General features: G+C 32.4%; 1 protein-coding gene across 1 annotated transcript; it reads left to right on the plus strand.

Annotated features, from left to right (window-relative positions):
• Positions 1–14,606: 14,606 nt before the first annotated feature.
• On the plus strand, positions 14,607–15,870 carry LOC120070049 (bidirectional sugar transporter SWEET5-like). The gene is made up of 6 exons (XM_039021906.2): positions 14,607–14,649; positions 14,786–14,822; positions 14,910–15,125; positions 15,228–15,390; positions 15,502–15,621; positions 15,718–15,870. The coding sequence occupies exons 1-6, from the start codon at positions 14,607–14,609 to the stop codon at positions 15,868–15,870; spliced, it is 732 nt and encodes a 243-aa protein (XP_038877834.2).
• The last annotated feature ends 1,181 nt before the right edge of the window (positions 15,871–17,051 follow it).

Below are 17,051 nucleotides of genomic sequence, written 5' to 3' on the forward strand. Positions count from 1 at the left end.
ACTTGAGTTGGTGTTGATTTGATACGATGTGGTTCGATCTCTAATATTTGATCCTCTGATTCTCTCTCAATTGGGTGAATATGCTTGACTTGGAAAAGGAAAGTACCGAACGTTCTTGAAGTAGAAGTCTTGGAAGCTTGGAGTAGAAGTCTTGGAAGAGTATTTGTGTCTTCAAAGGTCTTCTGCTTTATAGGAGTGCAGCTTCAGGAGTCTTGGAAGCTTGAAGTAGAAGTCTTGGAATAGTGTTTGTGTCTTCAAAGGTCTTCTGCCTTATAGAAGTGTAGCTTCAGGAGTCTTGGAAGCTTGAAGTAGAAGTCTTGGAAGAGTATTGTGTCTTCAAAGGTCTTCTGCCTTATAGGAGTACAGCTTAGAGTATTTGTGTCTTCAAAGGTTTTCTGTCTTATAGGAGTGCAGTTTCAGGAGTCTTGGGAGTCCTCTGCTTGTTAGTGAATTCTCTCTAGGTCTTCTGAGTGGAGAAAATGTTGCCCCTACAAATGAAGAGAACTTCTCTATTTATAGAGTTCTCAGGTGGGCTTCGTGGGCTTGGTTGGTCCATGGACCAATTTAATCTCATCTGATTCATCCGCGTGACGTCATCGAAACTTGTCTTCAATTCAATTCGGGACACGTGTCAACTTCTAATTGGACCTAAAGTCAATGATTTAGAAATTCGTCGTTAATTTAGCAAACGACGTGGTGACTTGTGATTGGTCCAAAATTTCTCATTCAACAATTATTATTATCAGATTTGTTTTAAAAAACTATGGCTCAGTTATTTTATCTACATGGTGAAAAATATGAAATGAACATTTTTTTTTTTTTAATGTTATCTAGATTAGAATTGTAAACTTGAAAAATTGAAAATGAATAATAGATAAAAGAAATTGAATATAATAGTATATTGTAAATTATGTTATGTAGTAAACTAATAAACTAAAAAAAAAAAAAAAAAAACGTCTTCACTAACTAATTTATAATAATTATAATTCAGGCTAATAATTAATTAGTAACTATAACCATATTTACAATATATAAATTTATCAGTTAAAGGCATTTTAAATTGTATTTGAGTGAATGGAAAATTCTTTTTTCTTTTCTTTTATTCAAAATTGTACAATGAGATATATATAGATACATCGTAAATATGGAAAAGAATATAAAAGGAAATAGAATAATAAAGACTAAGATTTTTTCTTTCTACAAAATATTTTGTTACCAAATAAAATTGAAACTTATTTGATGTGGTATTCCAAAATCTCCGCTCAAGGGATATCAAGAATTCCCATCTTCCAAGAAGAAAAAAAAAAGTCATTAAGAGTGGCTTCGTGAATATATCGGCAAGTTAGAGCTTAGATCAAAATGGTAGTAACTTGATAAATCCATTTACAAGTTTGTCTCGAATGACGTGACAATCTAACTCAATGTGCTTCGTATGTTCATGGAACATTGGATATGAAGCAATATATATAGTAGCTTGATTATCACAAAAAGAAGAGCTGGAGGTTGAAATTGCACCTACAAATCTCCTAGAAGATTAGAAAGCCAAATAAGTTCACAAGTTGTCATGGCTAGTGCACGGTATTCAACCTTTGCCGAGGAATGAGATATGGTGGATTGTTTCTTGAATTTCCAAGAAATTAAGGAATCGCCCAAGAATATGCAAAATTCAGTGGTAGATTTTCTGGTGTCTAGGCAAGTACCCCAATCAGTATCTGAAAATTCCCGCAGTTGAAATAAAGTGGATGCTGCAAGAAAAATTCCTTGGCCTGGAGAATTTTTTAAGTAGCATATGAGATGATATTCAACAGATAATTGAGATTTACAAGGTCGAGCAATATATTGACTTAGCTTGTTAATTGCAAATGTGATGTTGGGGTGAAAAATGGTAAGATAAAGAAGTTGACTAATGAGACGTCCATATATTATAGGATAAGGCATGGTGTCATCACCCAAGCTTAAAGATGTAACTAGGCATCCATTGGTAAGATGTTGGCTTGCATCTAGGAAGACTAGCGTCTTCCAAAAATTGGGGAGTATATCGTCGTTGGGAAAGGAAAAGTCCCTTAGATGATCGAGCAATTTCTAGCCCATGTAAATATTTTAAAGACCCAAGATCCTTGAGTTTGAATTTCTCATTTAGGAGAATTTTAACGGTTGAATTTCTGATGATGAAGCACCTAAAGAACATCAAGATATATAGTGGTTCGACTAGTTTGGTCTACATCCACTTTGAGAACCAGCTTGCATTAATTTATTAATGAGCAATGTAATTTTAGTATCCAGTGATACCGATAGATCTGCACACAATGTCGCTTCTGAAAACCTCCGAGAACAACCCACTGCAAAACAGTCCAAAATAGTGTGCTACCTGCCTCTGATCGGCGAACCACGCGCAGACCCGTATCTCTCGCTAACAACCGCTGCCAGACGAATCGCTGCTCAGACCGAACCTCCTCAGACCGGACGCAATTGTCGACCTCGCCGGACTGGAAAAAACCCACGTTCGAACCGGCACTGATGGAAACCCATGCCCACGCTCACGCTGTTTCAAAATCGCCAGAACCGAGACTACTGTCTCTTTAACGAGCTCGCCGGACGGAACCAATCGGCCAACCCAGACAACTTCAATTCCTCCAATCTGCTTCAGCGACTGCCAGATCCACCTCACACGCGGCTCCCGTTTTCTTTTCTCTCTTGCGGTTGCTAGTTTCTGCACTTTTTCCAGCCCAAAAAGAAACCCACGAAATCTGCCCTATTTTGGAATAAGAAAGGGGTAATTACAAGTTTGCCACAGCTCAGTAATTACGATAATGTCATTAAGCCTTTAATTTTTCCAAAAACTCAATAAAACCCACTAAATACCTTGTTATTTTCTACAAATCTCCCTCATAGTCAAGCTGATTCTCCAATCTTCCTATCATCCAAATTTAATATTTAGCCAGGTATTTAAACCTATGGGCTAGAAGAACCTTGGTTAACATATCTAACAAATTCTAATTGTATGAACCTACAACTGAGCCACAACTTTTCATTTGACATCGATATGTTTAGACAATAACACTCTGACTATCACAACGGACAATAGGAATGAACTCCTGCGACAACAACTCACCAACTATCCTTTTCAACCACACTGCCTCTTTCATAGCTTCACCACTGAAATATACTCTGGCAACAACTGACTGTAGAGTAACCTTCCAACTGACCACATGACCAAATAAATGAAAAATGTGACCTGATAGATACTTCTTTTGTCAAGGTCTACGGCATAATCTGCATCTGTGACTTCCAATAGTACTGATTTACCACAATCCCTGACCATTCAAATATTGAAGACTGTTATGAGGGAGATTCGTATGGAAAAATTAAAAGCCAATGGCATTATCGTAATTAATGAGCAGTGACAAACTTGTAATTACCCCTTTCTTCTTCCAAAATAGGGCAGAAATCGTGGGTCTCCTTTTGCTGAAGAAAGCAAGCCGACTGCGAAGGATTTTTAGCGTGAGAGCAGCCGCCTGAAGGAAATACCACCTCAGCCGAAGTGAGGCAGATCCGTAGCCGTCTTAGAGGGAGAGCCGAAAGTCGTCCGTCTGTTTGCAGGTTAGCGCCGACGTGGGATTGGCAGTCGTCCAGTGAACACATGCGATCAGTGGGCGTGGGTTTCAGTCAATGCCAGTGTGGGTTTGGCTGTCGTCCGGTGCGCGTGGGTTCCGATTCCGCGTGAGTGTTCTGTGGTTTCTGGTTCAGCGTGCATTAGATCTGGTTTTGGCGGTTCGTCGGTAAGAAATGGGTAGCACACTGTTTTGGGCTGTTTTACAGCGAGTTGTTCTCAATTTTTCAGAGATGTGCGGATCTCTCTTGTTATCAGTGGATATTGAAATTACAGATTGGTGAATTCGTTGATTATCTGTAATTTGTAAAATTTCTTTATTGCTCATTAATAAATTAATTCAAACTGGTCGGACCACTATATATTGGTGTTCTTTACTGCTTTCAATTTATTTCTGCTGATTGTTTGCGTTCTATGTGAAAAGAGAGTAATAAGGATGAAAACCAAGAGATAACAATACATGAGAAAATTTTAAAAACCATTATCTGGAAGCTTGTTTCAAACTATATATAGATTTGTGGAGACGACAAACTAACTGTTCATCTTTAGATGGTAAAGATATATTTGGTTGATAACAAAGGGTAAGTTTATGTAGACCCCTTTAAATAAATCACCATGTAAAAAGGCATTATTCACATCTAATTATATTATCGACCAAATTTTGGAGAACGCAAGGTGAGAAGTGTTTTAACTATGACCAATTTTACAATAGGGGAGAATGTTTCAACGAAATCAAGCCCTCTCGTTGTGTATAACCTTTCCCCACCAATCAAGCCTTGTGGCGCTCAATAGAACCATCTGCCCGATGTTTAATTTTGTATATCTATTTACAATCAATGGCATGGTATCCAGGGGGAAGAGAAACAATTTTCCATGTGTTGTTTACTTCCATTGCTCTAAGTTCATGTTCCATAGTATCACGCCAATGAATATAAGGGATAGCTTGGTGATAAAACTGAGATTCATATTGAACAGAAATATGTAACGTAAAAGCACGATGGAGATCTGATAAAGATGAATAGGAAACATATTTGTTTAGAGGATGTTGAGATGATGTCAAAGACATTTAGACTAACTCATAAGACTATAATGAAAATCTCATAAGTAAGAAGGTGGATGCGTTTCGAGTGGAGCATCGGCGAGCATGAGTACTGTGCTCCACAGTATCAACATTTGGTGCAAAATCAGCTGATGGTGTAGTTTGAACAATATCATCAATTGGTATGGAAGGGGAAATGTGAGCATCATGTTCTTAAAATACTTGGACAAACATATTGTTCTGCTCATCAGGTTCCAATGGGATGGTGATGGAACTTTCCATGTTTACATCATCAAGAGACTTTGGTAATACAATGCCAGAAAAAGGATCCAACCATTCAACTGTGAATGTTACTGGTTGAAAAAGAAAATGATGTTCATGAAAAATAACATATCGAGAAATAAAAATTTTCTTTTTCTCCATTTCATATAGTTTATAGACTTTCATATTTCCTCTCACTAAAACTATAATGTATCAAATACATTATAAAAATTATATCACATATAATTAAAAAAAAAACTTAATTATATCATATCTCTATTAATTTGAACAATTTAAAAAAACTAGTTCTCATTTAATTCTATTGAGCTACCAAAGAGACCTCAATAGACCTATAGCTCGAAGCTCCAATGATACATGAATAATTAATTAAACTCTTTAATTAAATTATTCACCATCTGTTAACTGCCAAACACTCCACCAAAGATCGACAGTTGCACTGTTTGCACTACAGATATATGTCTGTGTCCATTTGATATAACCAATCAAACTTCACAAATTGCTCGTAAGTACAGCTAGGCCAAAATTACCATTTTGCCCCTATACTTACATCTAACTCCTTAAGTACCACTGATCCCTCTAATGAACAATAGATCATAGTCCAATTATGACAAAACCCCTCACGGGCCAGGAGAGGGTGTGGCACCACATTGTTCAAGCTTCGGAATCAGCCCTTAGGGGAGAAATTTATCTACTTACCCCTACCTCAGGGAAGAAGTGAATTCCTTCTTGTAAAGCTGTGTTCTGAGCTCCTCAATCAGACAAATCCCTAAAATGGTAGGCTTGTTGAGTCGACGATCTGGCCATTCTCACTCATACAAATCAAAGGACTGCCCTCATATGTAGGAGTTCACAACTCACTCAGGATTCATGTCATGTTACCTATGGTCATCTTGGTGAAATGTAAGTCTCTATCATGAACGGTGTTATATAATGAGATTAAACATTTCGTGGTCCGGTCTTATACAAACTCCTTTATATAGAATAACTAAATTCACCTATATGTCTCTACAAACATGTTTAAGTTACAAGATAACCTTGGATGTTAGTTTATTGGTTTTTGGTTAATGCAATAAAAATATGGAATAAAATATCATATATTGTATTAAATAGACAATGAGTTTGTTCAATACATTTACAAACTATAGGACCCTACAAGATTTAGGGCATCAACCTCAACACAGGAGTCTCCCATCGGTCACAAAGAATCTTCCAATCTTTATTTGATAACCTGTCTAGTGGGTCTTCACGAGCAATTACAGGATTCTCAAAGTTATAATAGTGCTTATGCAGTTCTGATCTATACTCTCTAAATGAGTTATGTATTTTTCGATTTATGTACTTATTTACGATATTCGAAGATAGATCCACAATAAAATGTGTCTACATTTTGAATAAAAGTTATGGTAAGTACACATATGAGATTAATACTATAAAAGCATAAACCTTTCCTGTAAACGAGCCTTTATAGTAGCAATGACATCACTAGGTATATACTTCCACTTTGACCAACACAATGAAATTGTGTTCGGGGTTGCAGTCCCAATGGCGTTGCTAAACTTTGTAGCAAAAATGCTTACTGGTTTTCCAACATCCTCAGAAATGGTAATTGGGCTCCATCCATGTCAATGCATATATGCATCCAAATTAATGTTTCGGTTGTGCCCTCACCCACGCTTCCGTTTTGTTATAGAATTGGATCCTGTAACAAGATCACATGCACTACTTCAATTAGAGGTTACAATAATATTTAGATGTTCAACCTAAGACATACTACTATCACTTGATGTGATGGTCGTTCCTGCCTCTATCGAGAGACTCGTAGTCAAAGTGCTAGCTTCCCTAACTAGTTCATTTGCTAGACAATATTGACGTTGCTCTACCATAATTCTACAACTACACTTGAAATAATGAATTATTATGAATTACTCATAGCCAAAGTGTTAGCTTCCCTAACTAGTTCATCTGTTAGACAATCTTGACGTTGTCCTACTACAATTCTACAACCACACTTAAAATAATGAATTATTATGAATTACTCGTAGCCAAAGTGTTAGCTTCCCTAACTAGTTCATCGGCTAAACGATCTTGATGTTGCCCTACCATAATTCTACAAACACACAAAACATAAATAACATCAAACATACTTTGAACGTACATAACACCTGAAATTACAAATTACACGTAGTCAAAGTGTTAGATTCCCTAACTAGTTCATCTGCTAGACGATCTTAATATTTCCCTACCATAATTCTACAACCACACAAAACATGAATAACACTTGAAATTACGAATTACACTAATGTTGTTATACAATTATTCATTATCTTGATTTGAACTACAATATTAGGATCAGCGTCATCTCAACATAATATGGCATCTTAGATAGATCCATCAACCTCAATCTTTCCAACTACTTTCAACTACTCTAATTCATCATTTTCACCTCCATCTGCTTCTAGAACATCCCATACATATTTATTTTAGATAATTTGTACAACTTTCCAATTATTGCTAAGTTTATGATGTAAAAAACTTGTTTGGCTTGAGTTGCAAAGATGAAGGGTTCATCTGTATACCAATAATGAGATGTGTTTATTGACATGAACCCTAATTCCTGTCGTACTTTATTTTTCTTAGGGTTTGTGTCTTTATTTTTCTTAGGCTCTGTGTCAAACTACTTATATTTGAAAAGGATCACACGTCTTCCATTGTTGTATTCTAAATCCAATACATCAACTAGTATATCATAGTAATTAGCTTCAACTCCTTCTATTTCTCTAGGCACCATGATGTCACTATTTTGAGTTGATCTTTTATTGTCATGATCAATACAGTGAAAACGAACTCCATTGACAATGCAACCATTGTAAGAGCGGACTTGATTAGAGGACCAAGTGATATTAATTAAAGATCATCAGATGCTTCTCCTTTTTTATGCAGTGAGTAAACCTATTAATATTTAATGGATTATTGAAACTCAATATTTTTTTTTAACTCATTATTGATGTTCAAATATCCAATTGAAGAAGTATACTTACATGATTTTTGAACCAAGTAGGGAATTGTAATCGATGCCTTTGAGACAATTCTGATGTTGTGTCTGATCAAGTATTAATTAGTCTCAAATGTTTCCTAGTCATAAATTTAACATTAGATATAATATCGAATTTGAAAACTAAGGATATTAACTAAACATATAGGATCTGAAACATACCTATGATAAGACGTTATCTTAGAGCTATTGTTCGATATATACCAATATTCCATTCGTTTCTCATTTTCAGTTAGCATCTTCGCAATTGACCCCTTTAATGGAGAATTGAATCATTATTACATGGCTCCCTATTGAATCTAGTTTCTACTCAAGATAGATACATGGAACAAAAAGTCAAAAATTCTTTCATGATAAATCCTTCTGCTATTAAACCCTCGAGATAAGCTTTGTTTCTTACGTATTGTTTCAAGGTTCGCAAGCTTCTCTCAATAGGGTACATCCAACTATACGTAACCGAACCAACAATCTTTGCTTCGTAAAGCAAGTGAACAGCAAGATGAACCATTACATCAAAAAAAGACGATGGAATTTTTTTTTCAAACTTACATAATATGAGCACAATATTTGATTGCATATTTGATTACAATTGGTCCAAGTCTGTAACACACATTACTTTCGCACATAAATCACGAAAAAACTTATATAGCTCCATAATAGGTGTATACACATCTTTTCATAAGTATGCTTGAACACCAATAGGAAAAAGTCGCTAGAGTAGATATGAGATTCGTGAGTCTTTCATCCCCATAAGTTTACCTCACAATTTGTGGGGGGAAGCTTTGATGACAACAAATTTTATACTAAATAAAATTCCACATAAGAAGACTAGTAAGTCGCCTTATGAAGTGTGGAATGGAAAGTTACCCTCATATAAAATGCTGAAAGTGTGGGGTTGGCAAAGGTACAAGTTCCTTTACCAAAAAGAACTAAGCTTGGACCTAAGATAATTGATTTTGTCTTTATAGGCTATGCAATGCATAGTGCTGCTTATAGAATTATGGTAATTAAATAAAAAAAATATACAATATTGATAATAATACCAAAATGGAATCTATTGAAGCGGAATTCTTTGAGGATATATTTCCTTTAAAGGAAGAAAGATACAAAATTATTGGTGTCAAAAGAATTAATGAGGCTATCTCTTCGAAAGGTCAAAAAGATCGGAATATTGAGTCTGAACTTAAAATAAGTAAAAGAGCTAAGAAAACTATTTCTTTTGGACCTGATTTCACAACTTATATGATAGAAGGTGAGCCTCAGACTTTTCAAGAAGCTGTATCATCTTTTGATGCATTTTATTGAAAGGAAGCTATCAATAGTGAGTTAGAATTCATTTTACAGAACAATACTTGGGTATTGGTTGATTTACCTCTTAGAAGTAAACCAATTGGGAGTAAATGGATTTTTAATAGAAAGCTAAAGGTTGACGACACTATTGATAAGTACAAAGCCCGTTTGGTAGCTAAAGGCTTTCGCCAAAAAGAAAGGCTAATTTCTTTTATACCTATTTTCCAATGACAAGGATTGCATCTATAAGGATGTTAATTGCAATTGCAGCTTTACAAAATTTGAAAATACATCAAATAGATGTAAAAATTGCATTTTTAAATGAAGATTTAGATGAAGAAATTTATATGGAACAATCTGAAGAGTTTGTTGTTAAAGGACATGAAGAAAAAGTTTGTGAACTTATCAAGTCTCTAGTATTTGTTGAAACAAGCACCCAAACAATGACATGAAGAGTTTGATCACAGTATGTTAATGGATTTAAGATAAATGAGTGTGATAAATGTATCTATGTTAAAACCATAGATCAAGGTGTCATTATATGCTTGTATATGAATGATATGTTAATAATGGACACGAATAGAAGTGGTATTGATTCCACTAAAAGGATGTTGAAATCAAACTTTAATAGTTGGTCTTCCTGATGTTATCCTTGGAAATCGAATAATAAGAAATGCAAGTGGATATATATTTTCTCAATCTCATTATATAGAGAAAGTGTTGAGAAAATTTGATCATTTTGAGAGTAAGTCAGTTATTACTCAATTTGATCCAAATTGTAAGTTGAAGAAAAATAACGATGAAGGTGTATCTTCCCTAATCTAGAATATTTTAGAGCTATTGGTAGCTTAATGTACATAATGAATTGTACAAGACCTGATATTGCCTATTCAGCAGGAAAGTCACCAGCAATCTTGGACATGATCATTGGAATGTGTTAGTCATAGTTCTAAGGTACTTGAAGTACAGTCTAGATTATGGATTGTATTATACAAGGTATCCACATGTACTGGAAGGATTTAGTGATGCTAATTGGATTGCTGATAGCATGGAGAGTAAATCAACCAGTGGGTATATTTTTACCTCGGGTGGAGCAGCTGTGACATGGAAATCTTCAAAACAGATGTGTATAGCATGCTCTACTATGGAATTAGAGTTTATAGCTCTTGATAAGCAGAAGAAGAAGTTGAACAGTTTCGAAGTTTTTTTGAAGATATTCCATTATGGCCAAAACCTGTAAGTGCAATATGTATTTATTGTGACAATTTAATGGTTTCTATGAGAGCCAAGAATAAAGTCTATAATGGCAAGTCACGACATATTAGATGCAAACATAATTTGATAAGTAATTGCTCTCTAATGGAATAATTTCCATTGATTATGTAAAGTCAAAAGAGAATATTGCAAATCTTCTAACGAAAGGATTGTGAAGAGAGAAAGTCACATATACATCGAGAGAAATGAGGCTGAAACCTATGAAATGAGTTATTTGGTAGTAACCTAACCTAGTTGACTGAAGATCTCAAGATCTAGGTTCAATAAGCAAACTAGCTGGATAATTCATAGTTGACACATTAAGAAATTTATAGTTTCTTCCCATTTCTATGATGATTTAGAGTGTGTGATTTATTGATGTTAAGGTTATATTGATATCTTGTTTTATAAGATGAGTAATGACAGGGTGCTCTTATTAATATTTACTTATATGAGAGTAGAAGTGGGGTCACTTCTATGAGAACGTTTCAAATGGTTATGTTCTCTAAAGCTCTCATGAATTCGAGATTTTGTCCAAGACCAAAATGGACACAAATGTATAGAACTCAAAGATACAAGATGACTTGTGTGTTATATCTATTGTCTCAATTCACCATTGAGAAGGATATTTTCAAAGCTTAGTCTTACTATTTCTTCGGTAAATTCGATGGATATTCACTAAGGAAGATTCAAGTCTAGAAGACACCTCTCCTGATGCATAACTTGGTCGATTTGTTTGCTCTCAACAGTTTTTGTTTGATTTTTCTCACTTTCTTTCATGTGGGAGATTGTTGGATATATATATAGTGAAAGAAAGTAAAACAATTGAATATTGAAATATAAAATTGGATTTAATTGTGTAACCCATTGTTTAGAAACTTTCAAATTGGATTGAAATTTTCAATTAAAATGATGTTTCATGTACAAATTTAACATGTATGAAAGTCAAAGTTGTAGTTTATTCAACTTGAATGAGTTATATTTGATTTTTGTCAAGTAACAACTGCAATGAGTCAAAATTGACAAATGTTTCAATTTTTATATTTATTTAATTTTATTTTGTATTTTAGAGAGTTACTAAGTTGTTAACCTATAAATAGCAACTTGGTTCTTCATTTGAAGTATCCCCATTTCAAAGTGAAGAGTTTTCTCCTTTCTTTCTTTCTTTTGTTCTTGAGTTAAGTTGAGAGTATGTATCTAAGAGTTTTGCCAAATTCGAGTAGTTTGAGGCTGCAATTCTAAAGGAGTTAGTCGTTGTATCCTGTTTGGATGATCGCTGTAGTCTACTTGTATCTTGTGCAAAGTAAATAATAATTGTCTTCAAGACAGCACTTATCAGAAGTGTGTCTGGACAATGTTCTGGAGTCTACAGAGGTTTTGAGATTTTTTCAAGTCTTCAGTTATTTTCATATCTAAGCCTTGTTACATCATCTTGTTTAAGTTTGAGTTTGAAAACTATACAATTGTCTCTAGTAGAGATGTAATCAGTTTGCTAGTATATTCAATTCATATATATTCCATTTTCTCCAACCGTCTTCTCATTGGATATGACAGTAATTGTCCTTTCCTTCTACATTTTCATATACAAGATGTACCCAAACATCAAGATGGAACTTTATTTTCTTGTTTTGAAATTCAGGTATTTAATGGCAGCCTCTCTCTTGTTTTGACTTTGAAAGTTGTAGCAACAACTCCATCTGTGAAAGATGAATATGGAAGAGGATTATTCATGGATTAAAGAATTTATTATCCCATAACCCTTACATCCGATGACACATCATTCTAGAGATTATATGATTCGTAAATATTATCATCTTGAATTCATCAAAAAATTTTAAGATAGAAAGATCTTGTGTATTGTTTTTGCTGGCGTTTCGAACAACCTATTCAGATTTTGTATTCAGCATATTTATTTATTTGCAATTATTTATGTTTTTGACCCTAGGATTTAGAGCATATATAAACTCTCTAACCTAGAGGCGACGTTCTTGATGTAATTCTGAAAACATTCTCTCGAAATAATATTGTTCTCCCTCTGCCTGTGGACGTAGCTAACACACTGTTAATGAACTACGTATATGTGTGTGTTGATTTTTCCTTACTTTACGTTCTTTTTGTATTCTTTAATTGTCGATTTCGTAATAATTTTTCTAATGGAGTTAATCTTGTATGATCCCAATACCAAGAAGATATAGACATTAGATCATAAACTACATGATGGAACAAAGGACAAATTATGGGATTCACGAGTTTTTATTTATTTTTCTTCATCAATATTATAGGAAGATTATGTTAAATATATTTTTATCTTGACACGAAATAATGGTCAAGTAATATAATTCTTGACACATTTCTAATATCATCTATGCTTTTTTTTCCAAATTAAACATACGAATTTAATATCTATTTCTCATTTCCTGCATTATATTTGTTCCAACAAGACAATTTCATCAACTAAAACAAACCGTTGTACACATTTTAGGTCTACATATTAGTCCAATATATCCAACGTAACAATTCAGAATACTAAAATAAACAATTCCATTCTTCTATTACCTTCCATATATATGAATGATTACAAAATTTACAAGACCAATCGTACAACAGGATATACTCTCTCAACCCACCCCAATATATGATAATTCCAAAATTGTAAGACCAATTTATATGTGGCATGTATTCCAAAAATCACAAGACTAAAATTCTATCATTCCCACACATTTCTTTGAAGTATATAACCTATAATGGCTAAACAAAACATTTAGACAAAAAAAGTTTTGGACATTCCCATGTAGCCACATACACAAAATTTATAGGAAGTCAATTAGATATAACGACCTAAATATTCAGCCAATTCCACGTATACTTCATCCAATTCAAGTAGCGAGTACGAGCTCCTCGTATCAATCTATAAAACATAGAAAGTCAAATATATATATTTATTTACTATTTACACTATTTATAATGTTACAATATATATAAGTAGTTTAAAGACATACCGCATCTGTGATAATATTCTTCTTTTTAATCACGATTTCTTGCATATATCTCATAACATAATACCTACATTAGAGAGTTCCCACTTGTAAAGGACACTACAATACAAAGCCAATACTTAATACATATCATACAAATGTATTAAATAAATACCATTCTTTTAATTTTTTCAATGCTCTTATATTTATCTTTACTATTTTCCAAAATGTGGTTTTTCGATTCTTTTATAAATTTTTTTGGGAAATTTCTTCTATCTAGGGTTTAAAAAGTCCAAAGTTCTTATATTAAAAAAATTAACTTCTTAAACCTCACAAGTCATTCTTAATTTTAACACGATTTAGCAAAACCTTCTAGTTTGTTTATGTTTCAAACCCAGATTTGATTTTCAATTATTTTTTGTAATACAAAATTAAACTTTATGCTTTTATATTTTAAGTTGAATAAGCATTTCTTAACACCCACTATTATAAATTGGAAACGTAAACTTTCAATTATATATTTAAGTTGCTATATACTTTCCCATAAATTATGCTGGATTAAAAAAATTTAATACCATAAAGTATTATAATCTTTTACAAAATATATAATTAGAAACAATTAAAGTTCAAAGAACAGTAAAATTGAAAGTTTGAAGGACTTTATAATTAAACTGATGAAAAAAATGGAAATATGTATAATTTTGAATATTCAGTTCGACGGAAAACCCTTTAACTCATAATATGATATTAATTATTTAAAATGTGGTCGAAAAGATATATTTGAAAATAAAACCAATATAGTAAACATTTTATTTTTTATTATTTGTTTTTTAAAAAATCTTTTTTTTTTTTTTTAATTTCACGGAAAATTAAATAGATAGACGGTTGTTCCTATTGGGAATGATAACAAAAATAAATAAATAAATAAAAATGGTAACCCTATTAGGAAGAGGAAGAAGAAAAAGAAAAGGTTTCGTCCATTACTTATAAATATAGCATTCCTCACCAATGCTAATACCTCACTCAACACAAAATTCCAACTCTCTTCTCTTCTCTTCTCTTTGAGTTTGCTTATTAATTAATTAATTAAATAATAAATCAAATATGGTTAGTGCCACCGTTGCTCGAAATATCGTCGGCATTATCGGTAAACTAACCTTCTCATTTTTCTTTCATTCTTATTTCTTCTTTTTCTATTGATTTATAATCTTAATTTATTAATTACCAATGACAACTTATAATTATCTTAATTAATTTGCTTTCTAATTCAATTATTTAAACAGGTAATGTCATCTCCTTCGGCCTTTTCTTCTCTCCAGTGTATGTTCTCTTCTCCTCTATTTTCATCCTCCATGCAACACTTATTTTAGTTACTAATTTATGGATTATTTAATGTTAATATTGCAGAACAACATTTTATAAAATAATAAAGAATAAGTCCGTGCAAGAGTTCAAGCCAGATCCTTACATTGCAACCGTTCTAAATTGCATGTTTTGGATATTCTATGGAATGCCTTTTGTTCATCCCGACAGCATGTTAGTCATCACCATTAATGGAGTTGGTCTTTTTATTGAACTTGTTTATTTGACAATTTTTGTCATCTTTGCTGATAACAAAGGACGGGTAAACATTCTTTTTGTTTTTTTCAAATTTATTAACTCTTGTTAAAAAAAATTATACATATCTAATGGATTGTATTTAATTTGGTATCATATGTAATTTCACAAAAAAGTTGGTATTTGTTTGTTGATGGAAGTCATATTCGTGGGCATCATTGTTGCAATAACAATGATAGCTTTGCATGGAGCCAAAAATAGATCTTTGATGGTTGGGATCATTTGTGACATTTTCAATATCATGATGTATGTTTCTCCTCTAACCATCATGGTAAGTCATTCATTTTATTATATAATAATATTAATATTATGTGTACGTTTATGCTTAGTATTGAAAATTAAGATTATTTAAATTAATCATTGGTTTAATTAATTTGAACAGAAAAAAGTGATAACAACAAAGAGTGTGAAATATATGCCTTTTCCTCTTTCGTTGACAAATTTTCTCAACGGTTGCGTTTGGACAGCTTATGCCCTCATCAAATTTGATCTCTATATGTTGGTATGTTTATTGATTTTCCATACAAATTAAATATTTATAATATGATGTTAATACTTAGAATTAAATTAATTAAGTGATAATTAATTAATTTTACAGATAAGCAATGGTGTTGGAGCAATTTCAGGTTTTCTCCAACTAATCTTGTATGGTTATTACTCGGTGATGGATTCAAAAGAAGACAATGAACTCACAGATAAAGACGCTAAAAAGATTCAACTCACCAATTTAAATGGATCATCCAATGTCTAAATATATATTTTAAATGTGAATCTTAGTCTAGAATATTGGGTTGTTGTCTATCCCCCAAAAAAAAAATGTTGAGTTAGTCTTTAGGGGTCTCCTCTCTTTACTCAATTTGTTTTTCTTTCTTTTTCACCAAATTAATTTTTTCTGTTTGATACATTTGGAGAATTTTGAATTTATTAAATTTTAGTACAAATTTATTTCAGGTGTTGGGTTGTCAACTTTCTTACTATGTTTATTTATTATTTATTTGCCAATGACATATTCTTAACTAGCTTTTTGTCTTTCTAATTCCAAATAAAAGATAATTTTAGATAAATAAGTATAGAGATGTGTAAAAAAAAAATCAAAGTTTGGATAAATTGAAATTTTCTAATGGAATGAAATGAACCCATCAACTAAATACAGTATTGATTGAATTATAAGTTTAATTCCAAAATCACTTTCTCAGAATTTTAAAATGAAACACTTCCAATTCTCTAAAATGAGAACATTATTTAAACTCCTCGGACTATTTTACCACAAGATTAAAAAAAGTTTATTTAATCTCCCATATTTAATTAAAGATAATTCAAATTTAAAATTTTGATTCAGATAACATGAGGAAGGTTATATTTTATAATTTTTGCAGTTTAGATAAAAGAATTCTAACTATAGTTTTAAAAAGAAATAGGATAATAATAAATTATCCAGTAATTAACATAATTGAAATTTATCTCAAGTCTAAGGGATACATTTTAGGTTAGAAATTAGTATTGGTTTTTAAACTTTCATAAAAATAACGATTAGAAGGCGCAACATGTCATCCCACCTAAAAAAGTAAAGGTCATGAAACATGTCATAAACGGGTATATAATCTAAAATCAAAGAAACTTGTTCATTTCAAAATTTACTAAGTGATAGTAAAAGGGAACAAAATGGCAAACCAAAAGTCAATAAAATGTATCCATTCCAATAGCAAGAACCTAATCACAATAGCCAACAATAGTACAAGGGAAGATAAAGATCATGGTTGAGTGAACAAAACAAACAAGAAAATTAGCTTTTCCACTTCTTCAGAAAAACATCTCATTAAAGACCAAAGTGTAAAACTCTACCAGATTTCAAGCATCGACAGTCTAGAAGTAATTGAAAATATCAACAAAAACTAAGACCATTTACAATGTCTGTGGTCAAAACCTATAAAT

Source organism: Benincasa hispida, chromosome 11 (assembly GCF_027475165.1).
Source record: "Benincasa hispida cultivar pf3 chromosome 11, pf3_genome.v1.1, whole genome shotgun sequence".
Lineage (NCBI taxonomy): Eukaryota > Viridiplantae > Streptophyta > Magnoliopsida > Cucurbitales > Cucurbitaceae > Benincasa > Benincasa hispida.